At 46.0% G+C, this 15,243-nt stretch overlaps 3 protein-coding genes across 3 annotated transcripts in view; all 3 read right to left on the reverse strand.

The window, feature by feature from the left end:
• Positions 1-15,243, reverse strand: part of LOC119383207 (EEF1AKMT4-ECE2 readthrough transcript protein-like) — a 252,945-nt gene that overhangs the window by 68,010 nt on the left and 169,692 nt on the right. The window lies entirely within an intron of this gene.
• Positions 1-15,243, reverse strand: part of LOC119381686 (elongation of very long chain fatty acids protein AAEL008004) — a 29,864-nt gene that overhangs the window by 11,982 nt on the left and 2,639 nt on the right. The gene's annotated exons all lie outside the window — the stretch shown is intronic.
• Positions 5,211-15,243, reverse strand: part of LOC119383208 (elongation of very long chain fatty acids protein AAEL008004) — a 131,322-nt gene continuing 121,289 nt past the window's right edge. Inside the window, exon 2 of the mRNA XM_037651249.2 lies at positions 5,211-7,226. Coding sequence (XP_037507177.2) covers positions 6,531-7,226 — 696 coding nt within the window. The 3' untranslated portion in view covers positions 5,211-6,530. The remainder of the gene's footprint in view (positions 7,227-15,243) is intronic.

Below are 15,243 nucleotides of genomic sequence, written 5' to 3' on the forward strand. Positions count from 1 at the left end.
TTCTAACGTGCCAGTATACCGAAAACTTTTTAACCTTAAAGGGAATGTCTACCGCTCTCAAAAAATTTTCTGATTGTGGTGAAAATGAAAAGATCGTTCGTCACATCGGCGGCAACGAGCATGCTTTTGTCCCATAAAAAAGGAATTATATTTTTAATTTGATGTTGAAAATGGTGACAGAATGACCGCTAGCGTCACCCAACAGCAATGTGGCCAATCTACTGGTAGGACAAGAAGTCCTCGCAGGTAGAATTATTTTGCTTAAAAACAAGCATGTCTAACTTGAAATTGTATTTTACGCACTTGAGGCAGCCTTAGGTTGCGTCAGAGAGTAACCTGTTGCTTTCTTTTTCCTCACGCATCAAAAAAGGTGCCCGGTGGCGCTGCTTGCGGCGCCGTTTTCAATTTCGTCTCCTTCAACTCATGCGCTATGCCATGCGGCCCTCCGCTCTCGTCGTACTGTGCCGCTGTATTGTTGTTAGGTTGTCTCACATGTGCTGCGCTGTGAAGGCGTGCATTTAACTTCTCTTTTTTTACGAATCAACTTGGCTTGGATTGCGGCAGCAGTGCCAAAATAAACGCATAGACTGCGATTACAGCAAAACGTAAGCGTATATAAGGCTTCATTTAAACGCTAGAGCGTTGAAAACGACTGTTACATTCATTACAATAGTGTTCAGCGAAAATAAAGTAATCCTACAGAAATCACATGTGCTTTCGGTTTTAATTTTTACTGGCACTGCCATCGCCATCGCGTAAACGAACCAGTGTTGTGGGCATGTTTCACGCCAATGGAAGAAGACCGAACGCAGATCGAAAAATTACACATCATCTCCCCCTACGGGCAACCCTGGTGGGATGTGGAAGCATCGCGGGGGGTGCGCATCGAGTTTCCGTTTCTCTTATGTGACTTATGAGACGGTGGTTGTCGACGCGTTTGAATTACCGCTTGCCGACGCTGACGTTTACTTCGGCTTCCCGAGCCTTCCTCTGCTCCGCGGCGGTGGCACTACCGCTGCAACTAGCGCCGACGTTGACGTTGTTCATGGCGTTTCGCACACCGTTGCACAGAGAGAGAATGACGGAAGCACAGCGAACGCACGCTTTCGCAGTCTCGCAGCTCCGAGATTCGCTTGCCGGCGTTGCCGTTTACGTTCAGCTTCGCGAGCATCCATAGCGCCGTTGCGAAGGGGTGTGCAACGGCAGCGAGCGCGCGCCAACGCACAGCTGTGGCGGAGAGAGAGAAACGGGAGAGGAGAAACGAAGCGGAGGCAGCGCTCACGCCACCTCCTCCACCCCACCTCCTCACGCTCAGTATAGGCGCGGTCAAGGAGATTTAAAAAAAACTTCTGGAGTGGAGGTCCCCTATACGCGCCCACGCGAGCGGGTGAAGCCTGGGAAACCGGTTGGAAGCCATTTTGCTCCGGGCAAGAGGCAGCGCAGCCTGAGCGCGGACAGCGTAATTGTGAGCTTCCGCGGGGGCGTTTCAGCGTGAGAACTGGATAATTAGTGTCACTTATTTGGCCGAATTTTTTTGTTGTCCTGTAGGATTGAAGAAGGCAGTTTTTTACATCATTATACATGGGCTGAAGCGTGCCTGATAACACGTAGAATTCGCTTCCAGCATTCCCGAAATGAAGCACATGGAGGAGTTAATAAGTGGTACATAAAATTTTATTCACCCCCGGCTTCTACACAATTTCAAAAGAAAAAAGAAGAATATACAATGTGGTTTATACGTGAATCCATAAAGCAACAAATCCAAAATAACTTCAAAATGCATCATAATGCACACAGTCACGAAACTAACCGTATGAAACACGCGCCCTGAAAAACTAAACACAGCAAAAGAAAAGATACAAAAGCAAACTAGTTGACCAGTTTGCTGCAGCTCTGGTTTACGCATAATGCAGACAATCACGAAACTAACCATATAAAACACGCACCCTTAAAAAGTAAACACAGCAAAAAGAAGAGATACGAAAGCAGATTAATTGACTAGCTTGCTGCAGCTCTTGTTTACACTCGTCTATAAATTTTAAAAAAATAACAGTCCTTAATTGTCAGCCGCGTTCTTACTCCGCTTTGGGATTTTTAAATGCTAGGCATTTCTTAGCAAACCTTTGGCACATTCAGCGTTTTTATCTACGAATCTATCTACCTAGCCACCTACGCCGAGGTGCTCTCATGATCGCCTCCTTAACTTGGTGTAGACCAAGATCGGCATGGGAGGGTAAGAGGATTTCACGGCTATGGCTGTCGTATCATGACATGAATAACAGGAAAATCCTGTCGCGTAGGTCGTCAAACCCTTTCCTCCAGACACGTGTGCCACATAGCCGTTTACCACGGGTATGCGCCACATGTGATTGACGGTTTATATCTACCCAGGAACGGTGAAAACAGACATTGGTATTTTAAATGCGAGAGCGTTAAGAAAAACCGACATCGGGAGTGTTGACCCCACGAATGGAAAGAATAAATATTAAGATCACAGCAGGAATGTAACCCAAGCATTCTGCGTGGCAATCAAGTATTCTACCACAGAGGTACGTCGGGTATATAGACTGGTTTGGAAAAAGAGCCTATGCAGGCGTAATTTCGGTGCAACGTCAAGTGTGGTTGTGGCGCTGGCTATCTAATTTTGCAAGAAAGCAATGCACAGTACGTATGTACTTTTACGATACAGGCGTCATATCAGATTAACGTCTGCGGTTCCAGTGTTGGCTCCGCTTTTATAGCAGTGTAATAAACATTACATTTGTATTCCTCTGTTTCAGCAAGCTATATTGAAGCATTGCTCGACCCAGAAGAATACATTAACGAAAGTTACGTATCATATCCACATGGTTGTACCATAGTGTGCAGTTAGTTTCGATAATACTGACCTATGTACTCTTAGGTGAGGGCTGGCGTTACGCTGCACCATAAGTTACCCTTTACACGCCATTGTTGTCGACGTGCCTGGTAATCCCACGATGTGCACACAGCTACTGCACTTACAAAAACACGTTGATCCACCTCGTAACGCTTGGCTCAAAGCCATAAAATACAGCATAGAAGTACTCGCTGACTGCTTCGCATGAAACAGATTTCCACAACGCGTGCGATATGCCGAATTTTTTTCCGGTTGATTTTTTTGAAATGTGGTGAAGCCTGATTTTACAGCGACAGCTGTTATCAGATCACAACGGCTGTGGGGTGGTTGTCCGTTGCCGCCGCCGGTGTCCGTAACTACTATCGCGAGAAATAAGAAAAATGAAATAAATAAAAATAAACAGGCTCATATGGGATTTGAACCCCGGTCCTCTCCATGGGAGTCGAGTATTCTACCACAGTGCCCCGCTAGTGACTGGAACTCCTTTGCATAAACATCCTTACAGGCGTCATGTCGGGCAAGGAATTGCGTTAAATGTGTAATATAGCGTGTCAGAAGAGTAAAATAACCACCAGGCGTCACATAATGCTAATTGCGCAACGAGTGACCGGATCGTTAATTGCTTCAAATCTATTACAAAAGGATCAGCCATAATTCTTCATCCAGCAACCACAGGCAGCATCAACAAAGTTCACATAATGCCTTACAGATGTGTAGCGGGTACCTCCCGCAGAAAGACGAATAATGGCATAGAGATTGCTTCCGTACTTCACAAAAATTATGATTTGCGGCGTAGTGGGTACCTTGCAAGTGTACTTGTATTAGTTCCCCCAAGAGAGTTTAGAACGGGATCTAGAAAGGCCGCTCTTCCAGCTTTCGCTGTGACTGTGCTGCGCGCAGGCCCGGCGTTTTTTATGTACAGCTTGGCAGTCTTCGACAAATTGTAAATGTGGATATCGAGTGGATCGCAGTCCAAAAAATGATACATCCACAACACTCACTTGTCATCAAAAGAATGGAGAAATTTGCCATCTGTGGAACTTCCGCGCGGGCTCAAGCGACGACCCACACGTTTTCTGCCTGGAGCAATATGGCGGTGGTCGGCTTCAGCGGCGGCGCGCCGCCTCCACTCCAGAAGTTTTTTTTCAACTTCCTTGGGTGCGGTATAGGTGCGGACGCCGGAAAACGAACACTGCCCCGAGCATAAGATGCTTTCGCATCTAAAATTCTGTTGTAAAAATTTCTACTCACTTTCCAGATAATAATAATATCTGGGGTTTAACGTCCCAAAACCACGATATGATTATGAGAGACGCCGTAGTGGAGGGCTTCGGAAATTTTGACCACCTGGGGTTCTTTAACGTGCACCTAAATACTCACTTTAAAGAGAAACCGCGGCAAGGTTGGACACTTCAGACGGTACGCTTTTTATTGCGGTACAAAACAGAAAAGCGATGAAGGACGGTAGACAGTCCCTTTAAGAGCATGTTACGCCGATCCTTTGTTATATGCTTGCCCCTTTTGCCCTCTAAAGCTCTTCTTTAGCGAATGCGGTTTTGCTTTGGAGAGTAATACTTACCACACCACGAGCGATACTTGCGGGTCACTTGAGATCTCTGAGTTGGTTGCCACATTTCGGTACCGAAAGGCGGCAACGACGTCTGATCAGGTCAGGACAAAAAGACTGCTATATCTCAGCAGGAAAGTTACGACTACGTGCCTTAAGTATGCATGCTATTGCGACCAGTGAGTAAGATTATGCTACCTGAACACTGTTGAAAATCGATCAACCTTTTTTTTCAAATGCCATTTTATGTCACTCATTGAGTTAGGTTGGTAACACGGCGGTTCATTTCGACACATGACCGAATGGGCAATGTCCACAACCCCTGGGCATGGTTCAACCCTGTGTAAATGTGAACCACGCCGCCCATATTTTTCAAAAAAAGAATAACGCACAGCTTTTTGTCTGACGACAGCTCTTAGAGCATACCGATTTGTGTGGGTGTTAACTCGTCAGTATTTAGTTGTTCACCCTGTAAATGGAGCGAACGGCACGTATCGGCAATGATACTCAGTTTGGTTTTTGGTTTGGGGGACCTCTACCTTTAACACTGCATTTCCCTTCTCATAGATCCTTATGAAATTACTTTAAAACTTACGCTCCTCTTACGTGGACGTCAACCTTTTCATTGAACAGTTCTGGATAGTCTTTTTTGAAAGCCCTAAAAAAGTTTTAGGCAAAGTGTTGCTTCCCCCCCCCCTTATTCTAATGCTTAGAAAGCAGTATTTCAGAAGTGTAATTGTCTTGCAACACAATTGGTCGCCATGATCTGCCCACATCACCCGCCATTTCCTGCCTGATGCATAGAACGATACAATGAATCTTTCGCCTTGAGGACGAGTCGAATTCATCAGTTCATCGTGTCCCAAAATTAGACTTGCTCTCACTTGCGAGACAGAAGAGCATTACCTGTCACTAATGTAATTGCAAGAAATGACGTTATCGTCGAGTCCACCAAACTGTACCAAACATGAAGACAGTGCAACTTTGTACTGGCTCACTTGGTGCAACGAAACGACTCGGGCTAATGAAAAATATGTCGCGAATACGCCAGCGAACATGCAGTTACTAAATTCGTCATTTGAAGTAGAGAGCGATCAACTGACTCTAGCCACATGGCAGACAACTGTTCCTACAGCATCGCTCATGTGATATACCAGAGACACTCATCTGTTGTCCCTGCACCGTCCGTTGAAGCATGAAGACTAATATTCGATTAGTCGCACACATCTTAATTCTCTAGCGTCTCGATTTATTCATCGCCACCTGGTGCATGCTGTAGGACGTGGAGATTAACACCTTTGCATCATTTGGCATTTGACTCCTTACCAATTTCGTCTAGGAGCGTATCCCACAGTTAAAAGAACCTTTCAAACAAGCACAACAACAGGAACACTTTTCTTCGCGTGTTTTTAACCAGAAAAAGTTGATCACAGGTATTGGCACAAGATCAAGTTCAACCAGTTTCATAATCCGCGGCTTGCTCAACCGAAGGCACAATTTCTTCCGATATTGTCCACCTCTGCATTCCATACAAGGTGTTTGGCACCGATCGACAGCGATTCAGTCAAAACTTGGCAATTTCATTACTTAAAAAGCTTGGCAGCAACGCGTGAAGTTGGGCTATCTCACTTAAGAAACCAGTGCCCGCATACACAGCGCTCTTTGCCTTTGGCCCGCTCCCTTCCCTAATGATATGCCGAGCAAGTGGACTGGCACCCACTTTATATTAATAACAAAATGAGTCTGAAAACTCTTTGTGAATGCGGACCCAGGTTAGTATCAAGATTTATCACACATATAAAACGCAGCCTAGACGTTTATGAGGTATTTTATATTCGTATACGACTGCGAGCGAATTCCCCACCGCCTAGTACTACAATAAAAAAAAGAATCTATATTACCAGCCAGTACTCGTCCCTAGCCTCTAGATTCAGCGACGTGAACTTGTTGCATTCACGGTTGGGCCACAAGTGCAAATCAGGGTAAGCAAGACGCCGGTCTTTTCTTTTTTTTTTTCAGCAAGAAACCACCGAGAGTTCGGGCATAAGTTCAATTAACTTCAAGTGCACACAAACAAAGCCTGCCTCATTGCATCTTGCCGTTTGCCACAGCTTTCGTCGCCACGTGCGTCTTCTTCGTCTGGTAGGTTTTGACGTAAAAGTTCATAAACAGGCAAAAGAAGAAAATGGCTTCTGCCATCGCGACGTACGTGTGCGACCTGGGGTAGTGGCAGTTCAAGAAGAACGGCATCAGGGTGTGCACAAAGAGAACCACGAACTGCGTAAGCTGCAACTGCGTAATGTAACGCTTCCACCACAAGTATTTCCGGAACTCGGGCCCCAGAGAGCTGAGGCAGTAGTATGTGTACATCACCACGTGCACGGAGCCGTTGACGACCACGCAGGCTATCACCTGGCCATCCGCACCGTAAGTGATTCCGAACCATCCGTTGAAGGCGACCAATGAGTGATGTACGACGTGCAACAAGGATACGTGTGAATCCTTCTTGCGGAGCACGAAGAAGAAGGTGTCCAGAAAGTCGAGTATCCTGAACATCGAGAACCACCAGCAGAGGTTCAGCAGAGCCATGGTGCCTTCGTCTCTGGCGTCGAAGTCTATGCCCTGGCAGATCGGGCTGTAACCGTTGCGGATGTAAGCGGCCGTGAAAAAAGCGTAGACGTAGTAAGCACTGCCCACCACCATGAAGGCATTGTAGAACGTGATCAGCGGCTTGATGCCGTCGTACGGCTTGCGGTTCTTCATGAACCGCGGGCCGCCCACCTTGACGATGTAGACGTAGGCGACGATCAGAAGCGTTATTAGTGGCTTGTTGCCCGAGAAGTACCAATGAGCCGTGCGCGGGTCCCGCGGCAGAAAGAACGGCGCGCCGTCGTTGCCTGCGATCGATGCCGTCACCATCGTGGTTCTACTGCGCAGAGACGATGTGGTCTGCCTGCCGCCCCTTGATCTTCTCGCCTTGCGTCGCTCGAGTTGGCGCTTTTATGGCCTCGGCGCCGAGGCACAACACTTCATTAAAGAGCCCACCACAGAAAATGTCGGTAGTGATTCGAAGGTCTCGCAGGGTAGCAGCGTGAACGCTGACGGAAGCGATGGCATATACAAAATTAGGAAGAAGGCATTTGCAGCTCTTGGAGAGGATGTCACGCCCTGTTGCCCGAGGCGCAGCTAATGCAGCCTTCTCAATATGGGATGTCTTGAGACAGCGGAGCCACCGTGTGCGAGACCCTCACAAGCGAGCCTGGCGAACGATAACTTTGGTATTGGCGTTCGTGCAACATCCTTGTTTTGCTAAGAGGAACAACGAAGAGGTCCAATTTGAGACGTACCGTCAAATGTATAAGCCTCATTAGAAGAGACGGTAGGCCTAAGTGTCGAACTTCCTCCTGGGTGCTTGTGTAGTAGCACCTATGGACAGCATGAATGCTGTAATATATTCTGGTGCCTTTTTACAGCGAAAGCTGTTATGAGATCACAACAACGGCCGTTTTTTGGCGCGGTGGTTGTCCGCCGCCGCCGCCGGTGTTCGTAACCGCTGTCGGGCGAAATAAGGGAAAAAATCGAAATAAGAAAAATAGCCAGGTTGGAACGGGGTTTGAACGTGGGCCCTGTGCGTGGAAGCCCAGTACTCCACCTCACAGCCATGCCGGTGCTTGAAACTCGTTCGCAAAAAGACCCTATACAGGCTTAATGTCGGGAAGGAACCAGATTAGCATATGTAATGTAGCGTCGTAGAAGACTAAAAAGGTCGCAGGATCGAATCCCGGCCGCGGCGGATGCATTTTCGATGGAGGAGAAAATGTTTGAGCCCTGTGTACTTAGATTTAGGTGCATGGTAAAGAACCCCAGGTGGTCAAAATTTTCCGGAGCCCTCCACTACGGCGTCTCTCATAAGCATATATGGGTTTTGGGACGTTAAATCCCAGATATTATTATTAGTAGTAGTAAAAGACTAAAATAACAACCAGGCGTCACACAATGCGAATTGCGCAACGAGTGGGTTGTTGAACGCTTCCAACCCATTACAAAGGGCTTCTGCCCTAATTCTTCATCGTCATCAGCCACAGCATCAACAAAGTACACATAATGTCCTAAAGGTGTTTAGCAGGTACCACGGTTTTGTGCAGAATGACGAAGGACGGCATAATGACTGCTTCCCTACTTCACAAAAATTATGATGCTTTATAGCGTAGTGGGTTCCTCACAGCGAACTTGTATTGGTTGCCAAGGATGCCCACAAGGCCCCCCATGATCCATTTCCTCAGGCTCTCAATAAAGTTCTTTCCCTATGTATCTCTCTTTCTCACGTTAATGTATGTTATATAGCGTGGTAGGAGAGTGAAATAAAGACCGGGCATCACACAATGCGAATTACGTAACTAGTGGATCACTTAAAGCTTCCAACCCATTACAAAGGACTCCGCCATAATTCTTCAGCGTCATCAGCCGTCTCATCGACAAAGTGTACATAATGCGTTACAGATGTGTAGCTTGTACGCAGAATGACGGATTGTGGTGTAGTGGGTGCTTCCCAACTTTACAAAAATTATGATTTATGGCGTAGTGGGCACCTTGCTAGTGTACTTGTATTAGTACTGCCACGAGAGTTATATATATATATATATATATATATATATATATATATATATATATATATATATATATATATATATATATATATATATATATAGCTTTCGCTGTGACTCTGCTGCGCTTTCCGCGCACGCCTGGCGTTTTTTTTTTTTTTCAGGTTTGTGATTACTGAATGTTGATTCATCTCCAAAAGATTCGGAACGTAGTAATTTTTCAGGACAATGATCGTCGTACAATGTGCGTGTTCACGCTCTGACTGGTACACGGTACACATACATGCTGCTTATCATTATAGCATGCCTACCATGCATTAGACGTGGGGTGCTCAGAAGCTTTCGGCAGAGCAGTGTATCGCATCTCCAACGATCACCCAACGGGCAGCTGCATTATATGACCTACTGTTTTCCTTTTGCATTAGCCCACTATTCATCTTAAAATTCTCGCGTACATCTTCGCATCAATGCTAAATGCACGACTGATGAAGCCACAGGTTAAATGTTGACGCGACGGCCACTTGTATTAATGGGAGCACGTAATTGTATCGAAGCTGGCGTGCCATCTTATTCAAATAATTTAATTGCCAGCTTGAGGTGATAAATTGGCGAAAGGTATTGGCGTACTGTTTCGCAAAGCTACTGCATAAATTTTCATTAGATAAAAAACAGTGTTCGAATAACTAATTCACCCGCCGACCATTTTGACTGGCTTATGCAAATCGCACGAGGATAGCTTTCAAGAACAATTGCAGAAACATTACAAGAAACGCAATATAATCTGGACAAGCAATCATCAGTTGTTATGACTGGCCAAGGTTATTTAGGACTAGCTCAGCGGAATTACAAAAAAAAGCTCCTCCCTTTAACAAGGAAGCGGTCGCTGCCTGAGGGCCGCGCTGTAACAATTTCGAAAGTTAAGTTCTATTTTTCCGGGACAGAGGCTTGGCCTGACGGTCCCGACGTGGGAGTCGCCTGCTTGCAGGGCCTCAATCAAGTTTCGCAACCAACCAACCAACCAACCTCTACTACGCAATGCCCTGATTCTATATTTTCAATGGTAGCCTCAATGCAATCTTCCGGCCTACTTTTCATTGGTAAAAACGATTCCTTTGCTACTGCGTGTGTGTGTGTGTGTGTGTGTGTGTGTGTGTGTGTGTGTGTGTGTGTGTGTGTGTGTGTGTGTGTGTGTGTGTGTGTGTGTGTGTGTGTGTGTGTGTGTGTGTGTGTGTGTGTGTGTGTGTGTGTGTGTGTGTGTGTGTGTGTGTGTGTGTTGCGCGTGTGTGTGTGTGTGTGTGTGTTTGTGTGTGTGTGTGTTACGATTTCTTTTGCTTGCAATCATTATGTGACCTACTGCGTATGACAGAAATCTGAGCTAGTTGGTAGGGACTCATGATAAGAGACTGTGTGGGCGTGTAAACACGGACGCAAGAGAGAAGGACAGTTCTCCTTGTGTCCGTGTTTACTTACATCACAATTTCTTCTTGATTAGGCCCTCCACCTTCCCTTTACGGCATGACGCGTTTCGTCGAAGATGACGCGATTGTACAGCGCTTGGTGGCATTAAACTTCGGCGTCGGTAGCTCTGTACACATGAACGTATATGTAAACACCCATGCACCCAAAGCCCTGACGACCTCTGCGACGGGACGCCTATACATATGGGGTACACAGAGTGTAGCTTTCCGCCTACGGACTTCGAAGCGGGAAAAAAACGTTTCGAAGGACGTTTACTGTAGAATGTCTTCGCATACGTTGAAGACATGTGTGGCAGGCTGCAGTGTGCAGAAAGGTAACACGAAACATTTGAGTGACGCATAGACAAATTTTGTTGCTAGTGGATTTGAAATCTCAGAATGAGCAGCGAAACTCCATTTGCCTTTTTTTTCTGCGCAGGTGGCACTGCGAAATAAGCGTAAGAAAACGGTATGAGAACAGCCGCCGATAATTCAGTCGGTGTATTGTAAGAATCTCATCGTTGTTGCGTGCAAATGAATATAGTAGGCTAAGTTCGCTGTTGGACCGTGGCTTTTAGAAGAAATAGTCCCACGTCGTACGAAGAAGGCGAAACGCAACCACTGCATGTATGGCCCCATCAGTGAGAAATGTGCGATACACATACACAATAAGCGGACGCTCTAGCTCGGAACTAACTACAATTTTCCTCTGTAAGTACGTGCAAAACGTATAAATTATTTTTGAGACAACGGTTTCACGGCATTGAACAAAATTTATTGAATTTGAAAGATAATTATAACCGGCATGGAGTTTAAAAATCTCTACCTCTGCACCAACAATTTAGATATAAGCTTCATCGACTAAATTTGTTAGAGCACTCTCAGTGAGAAAATGCGATATATTAAAACAAAGGCCTATTCATGAATAAGTGAGAAGAGTGAGCGTTGATCAAAGGGTCCCTTTTAGGGGCGAAGCTCCTTAGGGTGTGGGTCGTTCCCTCCTCTGTAGTAGTAGTAGTAGTAGTAGTAGTAGTAGTAGTAGTAGTAGTAGTAGTAGTAGTAGTAGTAGTAGTAGTAGTAGTAGTAGTAGTAGTAGTATGTATGTATGTAGCCAGCTCTAGTTTAATGAATCGCTCACTAGATGAGCAATTCACTAGATATCATAATTTACAAGACATCGTAGTGTTATTTGATTTAGTCACACCAAAAGACATACTTTGCGGGCAATATGCTCTAGTGAGCTTTCAACTTTTCGTCTTAATGTACATGCTAAAGAAATTATTTCTACGAAAAACGCAAAGCACACCATGAGCAAGATGTTTGGTTTTGGGACGCTTTATGTGCAGTAAACGCCGTGCATTGTTCGCGAAGCCGGAGCACACGCACGAATCGCGTTCCCGTTGCATGCTGCCGACTTCGCGTCGTGGAACGCGAAGAGGAACGCTACGCGCGTCGTGTCTTCCCTCTAGCCTTGCCGTTGATTCTCACAGGGCGAGCGGGGAACGCGGTCGCTCTTGGCTTGCTTTCTCTTTCGCTCGGGAGCGGACTTTCCCTGCATTTCACCAATCACAAAGCGGCGATAATGAAGGGACCACGTAAACCAACAGTACAATAAAAGTTTGATGTTTAATATATACACGGTGTTTCACACTCTTTATATGATGTACTGGGCGAATTTCATGGAAGAGTTTCACGGTTTACCGATTATTCCCTCCGGAGCTTCGCCTCACTCATCATCATTCACCCCGTGGATGTGCTGTGATTTTTGTTAGACACAGCCGCATGAAGCAAGCACATAATAAAGCCATGGAAAGCATACCGAACATTATTTGGCGCTTATGGATGAAGTGCACTGATTGTGAGATGTGGGGAACTGGAAGGAAAAAGAAATAGTGCGACTTACTGCCGGTGGGGACCGAAGCGACAACCTTCGCATTATGCGTGCGTTGCACTACCAGATTTGCTAGGGCGCCAACTGATTCCCCGTCCATATTTTGTGGTATTTATGTATTTATATATGTATGTAAACCTAAATGTGTGAGCAAACGCCCCTAGTTGCCATGGAGGCAAATTTGGAACATTACCTTTGCCTGATGGTGTCACGCAAAAAGTGCTACCTTTAGTAGCAACTAGCATTCTAATGAACCCTTGCTTGCTGTACACTCTAAGAAGGCAAAAAAAAAGAGTCTTATGACTCTTTCCTGTGAGTCCAGACTTGCAACGTATATGACTCTCTCTAAAGAGACACGTAAACTCCCTTTGGAGATCATTATGATCTCGTCAGAGAGTCGTGCTACCCAAAAGAGAGTTAACGTGCCTCTTTAAACAGAGTCATATGCGTGGCAAGTCAGGACTCCCCGAAAGGAGTAACACATACTCTTTTTTTTTTTCTGATAGTGTACCCACAGACATCAATTGTACACTAATCTATCCGTACGTTGGGGATTGCACACGCACAAAAAAATCCTTCTTTTTTGTGTTACAAAAACGTGAAAATTTATGTACTCAGGTTCGTTCCACAGAGTACTGCCCGTCTAGAACAATATGTAGCCGGTAATTAGGCTGGCAAGGTATGTGGTCCGGAGGCCGGTCTTCCCCCTCAAGTGACACCTCCGTGTTCTTCTCTAGAAAGAAAATGCCACAAAACGTTTCATTGACTGCGTTCAGTCCTTCAGCGGGAAGCGCGTGTCACACCCAATACAACGGAACTGTATTGAATCTTGCACAAATAGGAAATTATTGAGTCCCGACGTTTAAATTTGGTGTTTTGACGTGGGGCATCGTTAAGCCTTAAGAAAATTGTCTTCAAAGATAATTTCCGCCATTTATGCGCAATCTTCCCCCCTATGCCCTTCGTGGAGCGCACGTGCAAAACATCGATTTTCCGCGATATTTTGTCTGCTAGCACCGTCTGGAGTAGGTCATTAATGGTCGTCGCTATCTCCTCTCTGCAATTGCCTACTTCGGGCAGCAGGCCAAGAATTTGCCCACTGGTTTGGAGGTCAACAGGTACTTCCAAACCAGTTAAGTGTTTCCTTTTTTGGCCGACTGCTCAAAGTAGGAAGTTAGCAAAACGGTCACTGCCCAGTCAATACTTTTTTATGTAACAAACCAGCGCATAGTTTGATCATGAAAAAATGAATAATTCCGCCGTTTTGTTGCGCGAAGCTACGATGGAGAGCTTCTTAGCTGACGCGAAATTCGTCCCGGTCAAGTGTTCAAGTCGGGGAACAACGCCCGGGAACAATGCCGGGGCGGCCGCTTTGCCATCTGGGATAACTTGAAGGGAAGGTTGAAAGATGGTGGCGCAAGGGCGAAACGAACAGCAACTGGCAGCACACTGACACCGAAGAACGAATATGAGCTTCCAGCTGACTTGCCTTGTTTTTCCACCAAAGCCCGAAAGGTGGAAGGCCGTATCGTGGAACTTGTTGGCTGTGTTTATCAAGGTGAAAGCCTCAGATGCCTCATCAAACGCGGATATGGACCGTCGGCGTCGGTGTCGTCAACACGAGTATCGCATAGAATTATCACCCCGTGATGACGTCATCATGACGTCACAGATCACAAAAGCTTGTGACGTAATCACGACGTTATAACGTGACGTTACAGGATGACGCACTTTCGTGACATCGTCGCTCAGTCAAAGGTGGGCCGATCACGGAGGCTGCGCAAAACCAGGTGAGGCACAGGATCCTTTCGGGGAGGGAGCGGGAGAGGATCATTATGTCGACTGAGAAGAAAACGAAGATGGCTTTCGCCTGCAAGTCCTCTTAGGCAAATGCACTAGGGACCCTGTGAGTTTCTGTCGCTGCGCTTCGAGTGTATTAACTCGCCTTCGCCCGGCAATGTTATTGCGAAAAAGCGTTGGTCTCGGGTTCGAATTCAGCACAATGTTTTCTTTCTAAGAAATCAGTACGGGGTTCACCCTGTAGGTTCCTGCAACAAAACGGGTTTCCTCCACCTTGCGGGTTTCCGCAGGCGTGATTCGCCATTGTTCAATACTTGGCACTCGTGAAAGCCGGCCGTCGGGAAAGCGTCAAATTGCCCATAATTTGTAGCACATAAAATAAACTATACCTACCGCTTATGCCATCTTCTTCCCTGAACCACCTCTGTTTTTGTCACCGTATAAGAAATGGTGCGCATTAAGTTGTCTGCAAATAGCAGTAGCACGGATAAATGGGCTAGTTGGTACCTGTTCATTTTTTACATAACATGGCGCGCACACAAAGAACGGACACTAAAAGAAAGACGGAAACAACACAGGCGCTGACTCGCAGCTAAATTTTATTAGAAAGGACAGCTTACACATATATCTCACATCTTTCACGTGATCTGGCTATTGCGGTCAAACAATATCGCTAAAAGCGACCAATATGTATGGGTCTCCCGCTTGCACTATACGACCTATGCATGTACCTTTTTATACTGCGCAATTCGCTTCAAAAAACATCCAAATGCAAAGTATATAACAGGCATTGGAGACACGAATCCTTGAGCGCATCACTGTTTCAAACACGTCACGCATCTGTAGCGCCAAAGAGGGCTTGGGATTCTAACGAAGGGACAGTTAGTCAAACACGGAGCGGTTTGAGGATTCCTTGTGATCATTTCAACTGAGATATACGGGCTTCCATGTGCCCCTTGCGAAAGAATAAGACTTACACGTCGAAGAATGAATTCACACCCTCCTTTTCCCCTTCCTTTCCATTGCGCACACGTAGTACATATAAA

The sequence above is a fragment of the Rhipicephalus sanguineus genome, chromosome 2 (genome assembly GCF_013339695.2).
Source record: "Rhipicephalus sanguineus isolate Rsan-2018 chromosome 2, BIME_Rsan_1.4, whole genome shotgun sequence".
NCBI classification, from domain to species: Eukaryota; Metazoa; Arthropoda; class Arachnida; order Ixodida; family Ixodidae; genus Rhipicephalus; species Rhipicephalus sanguineus.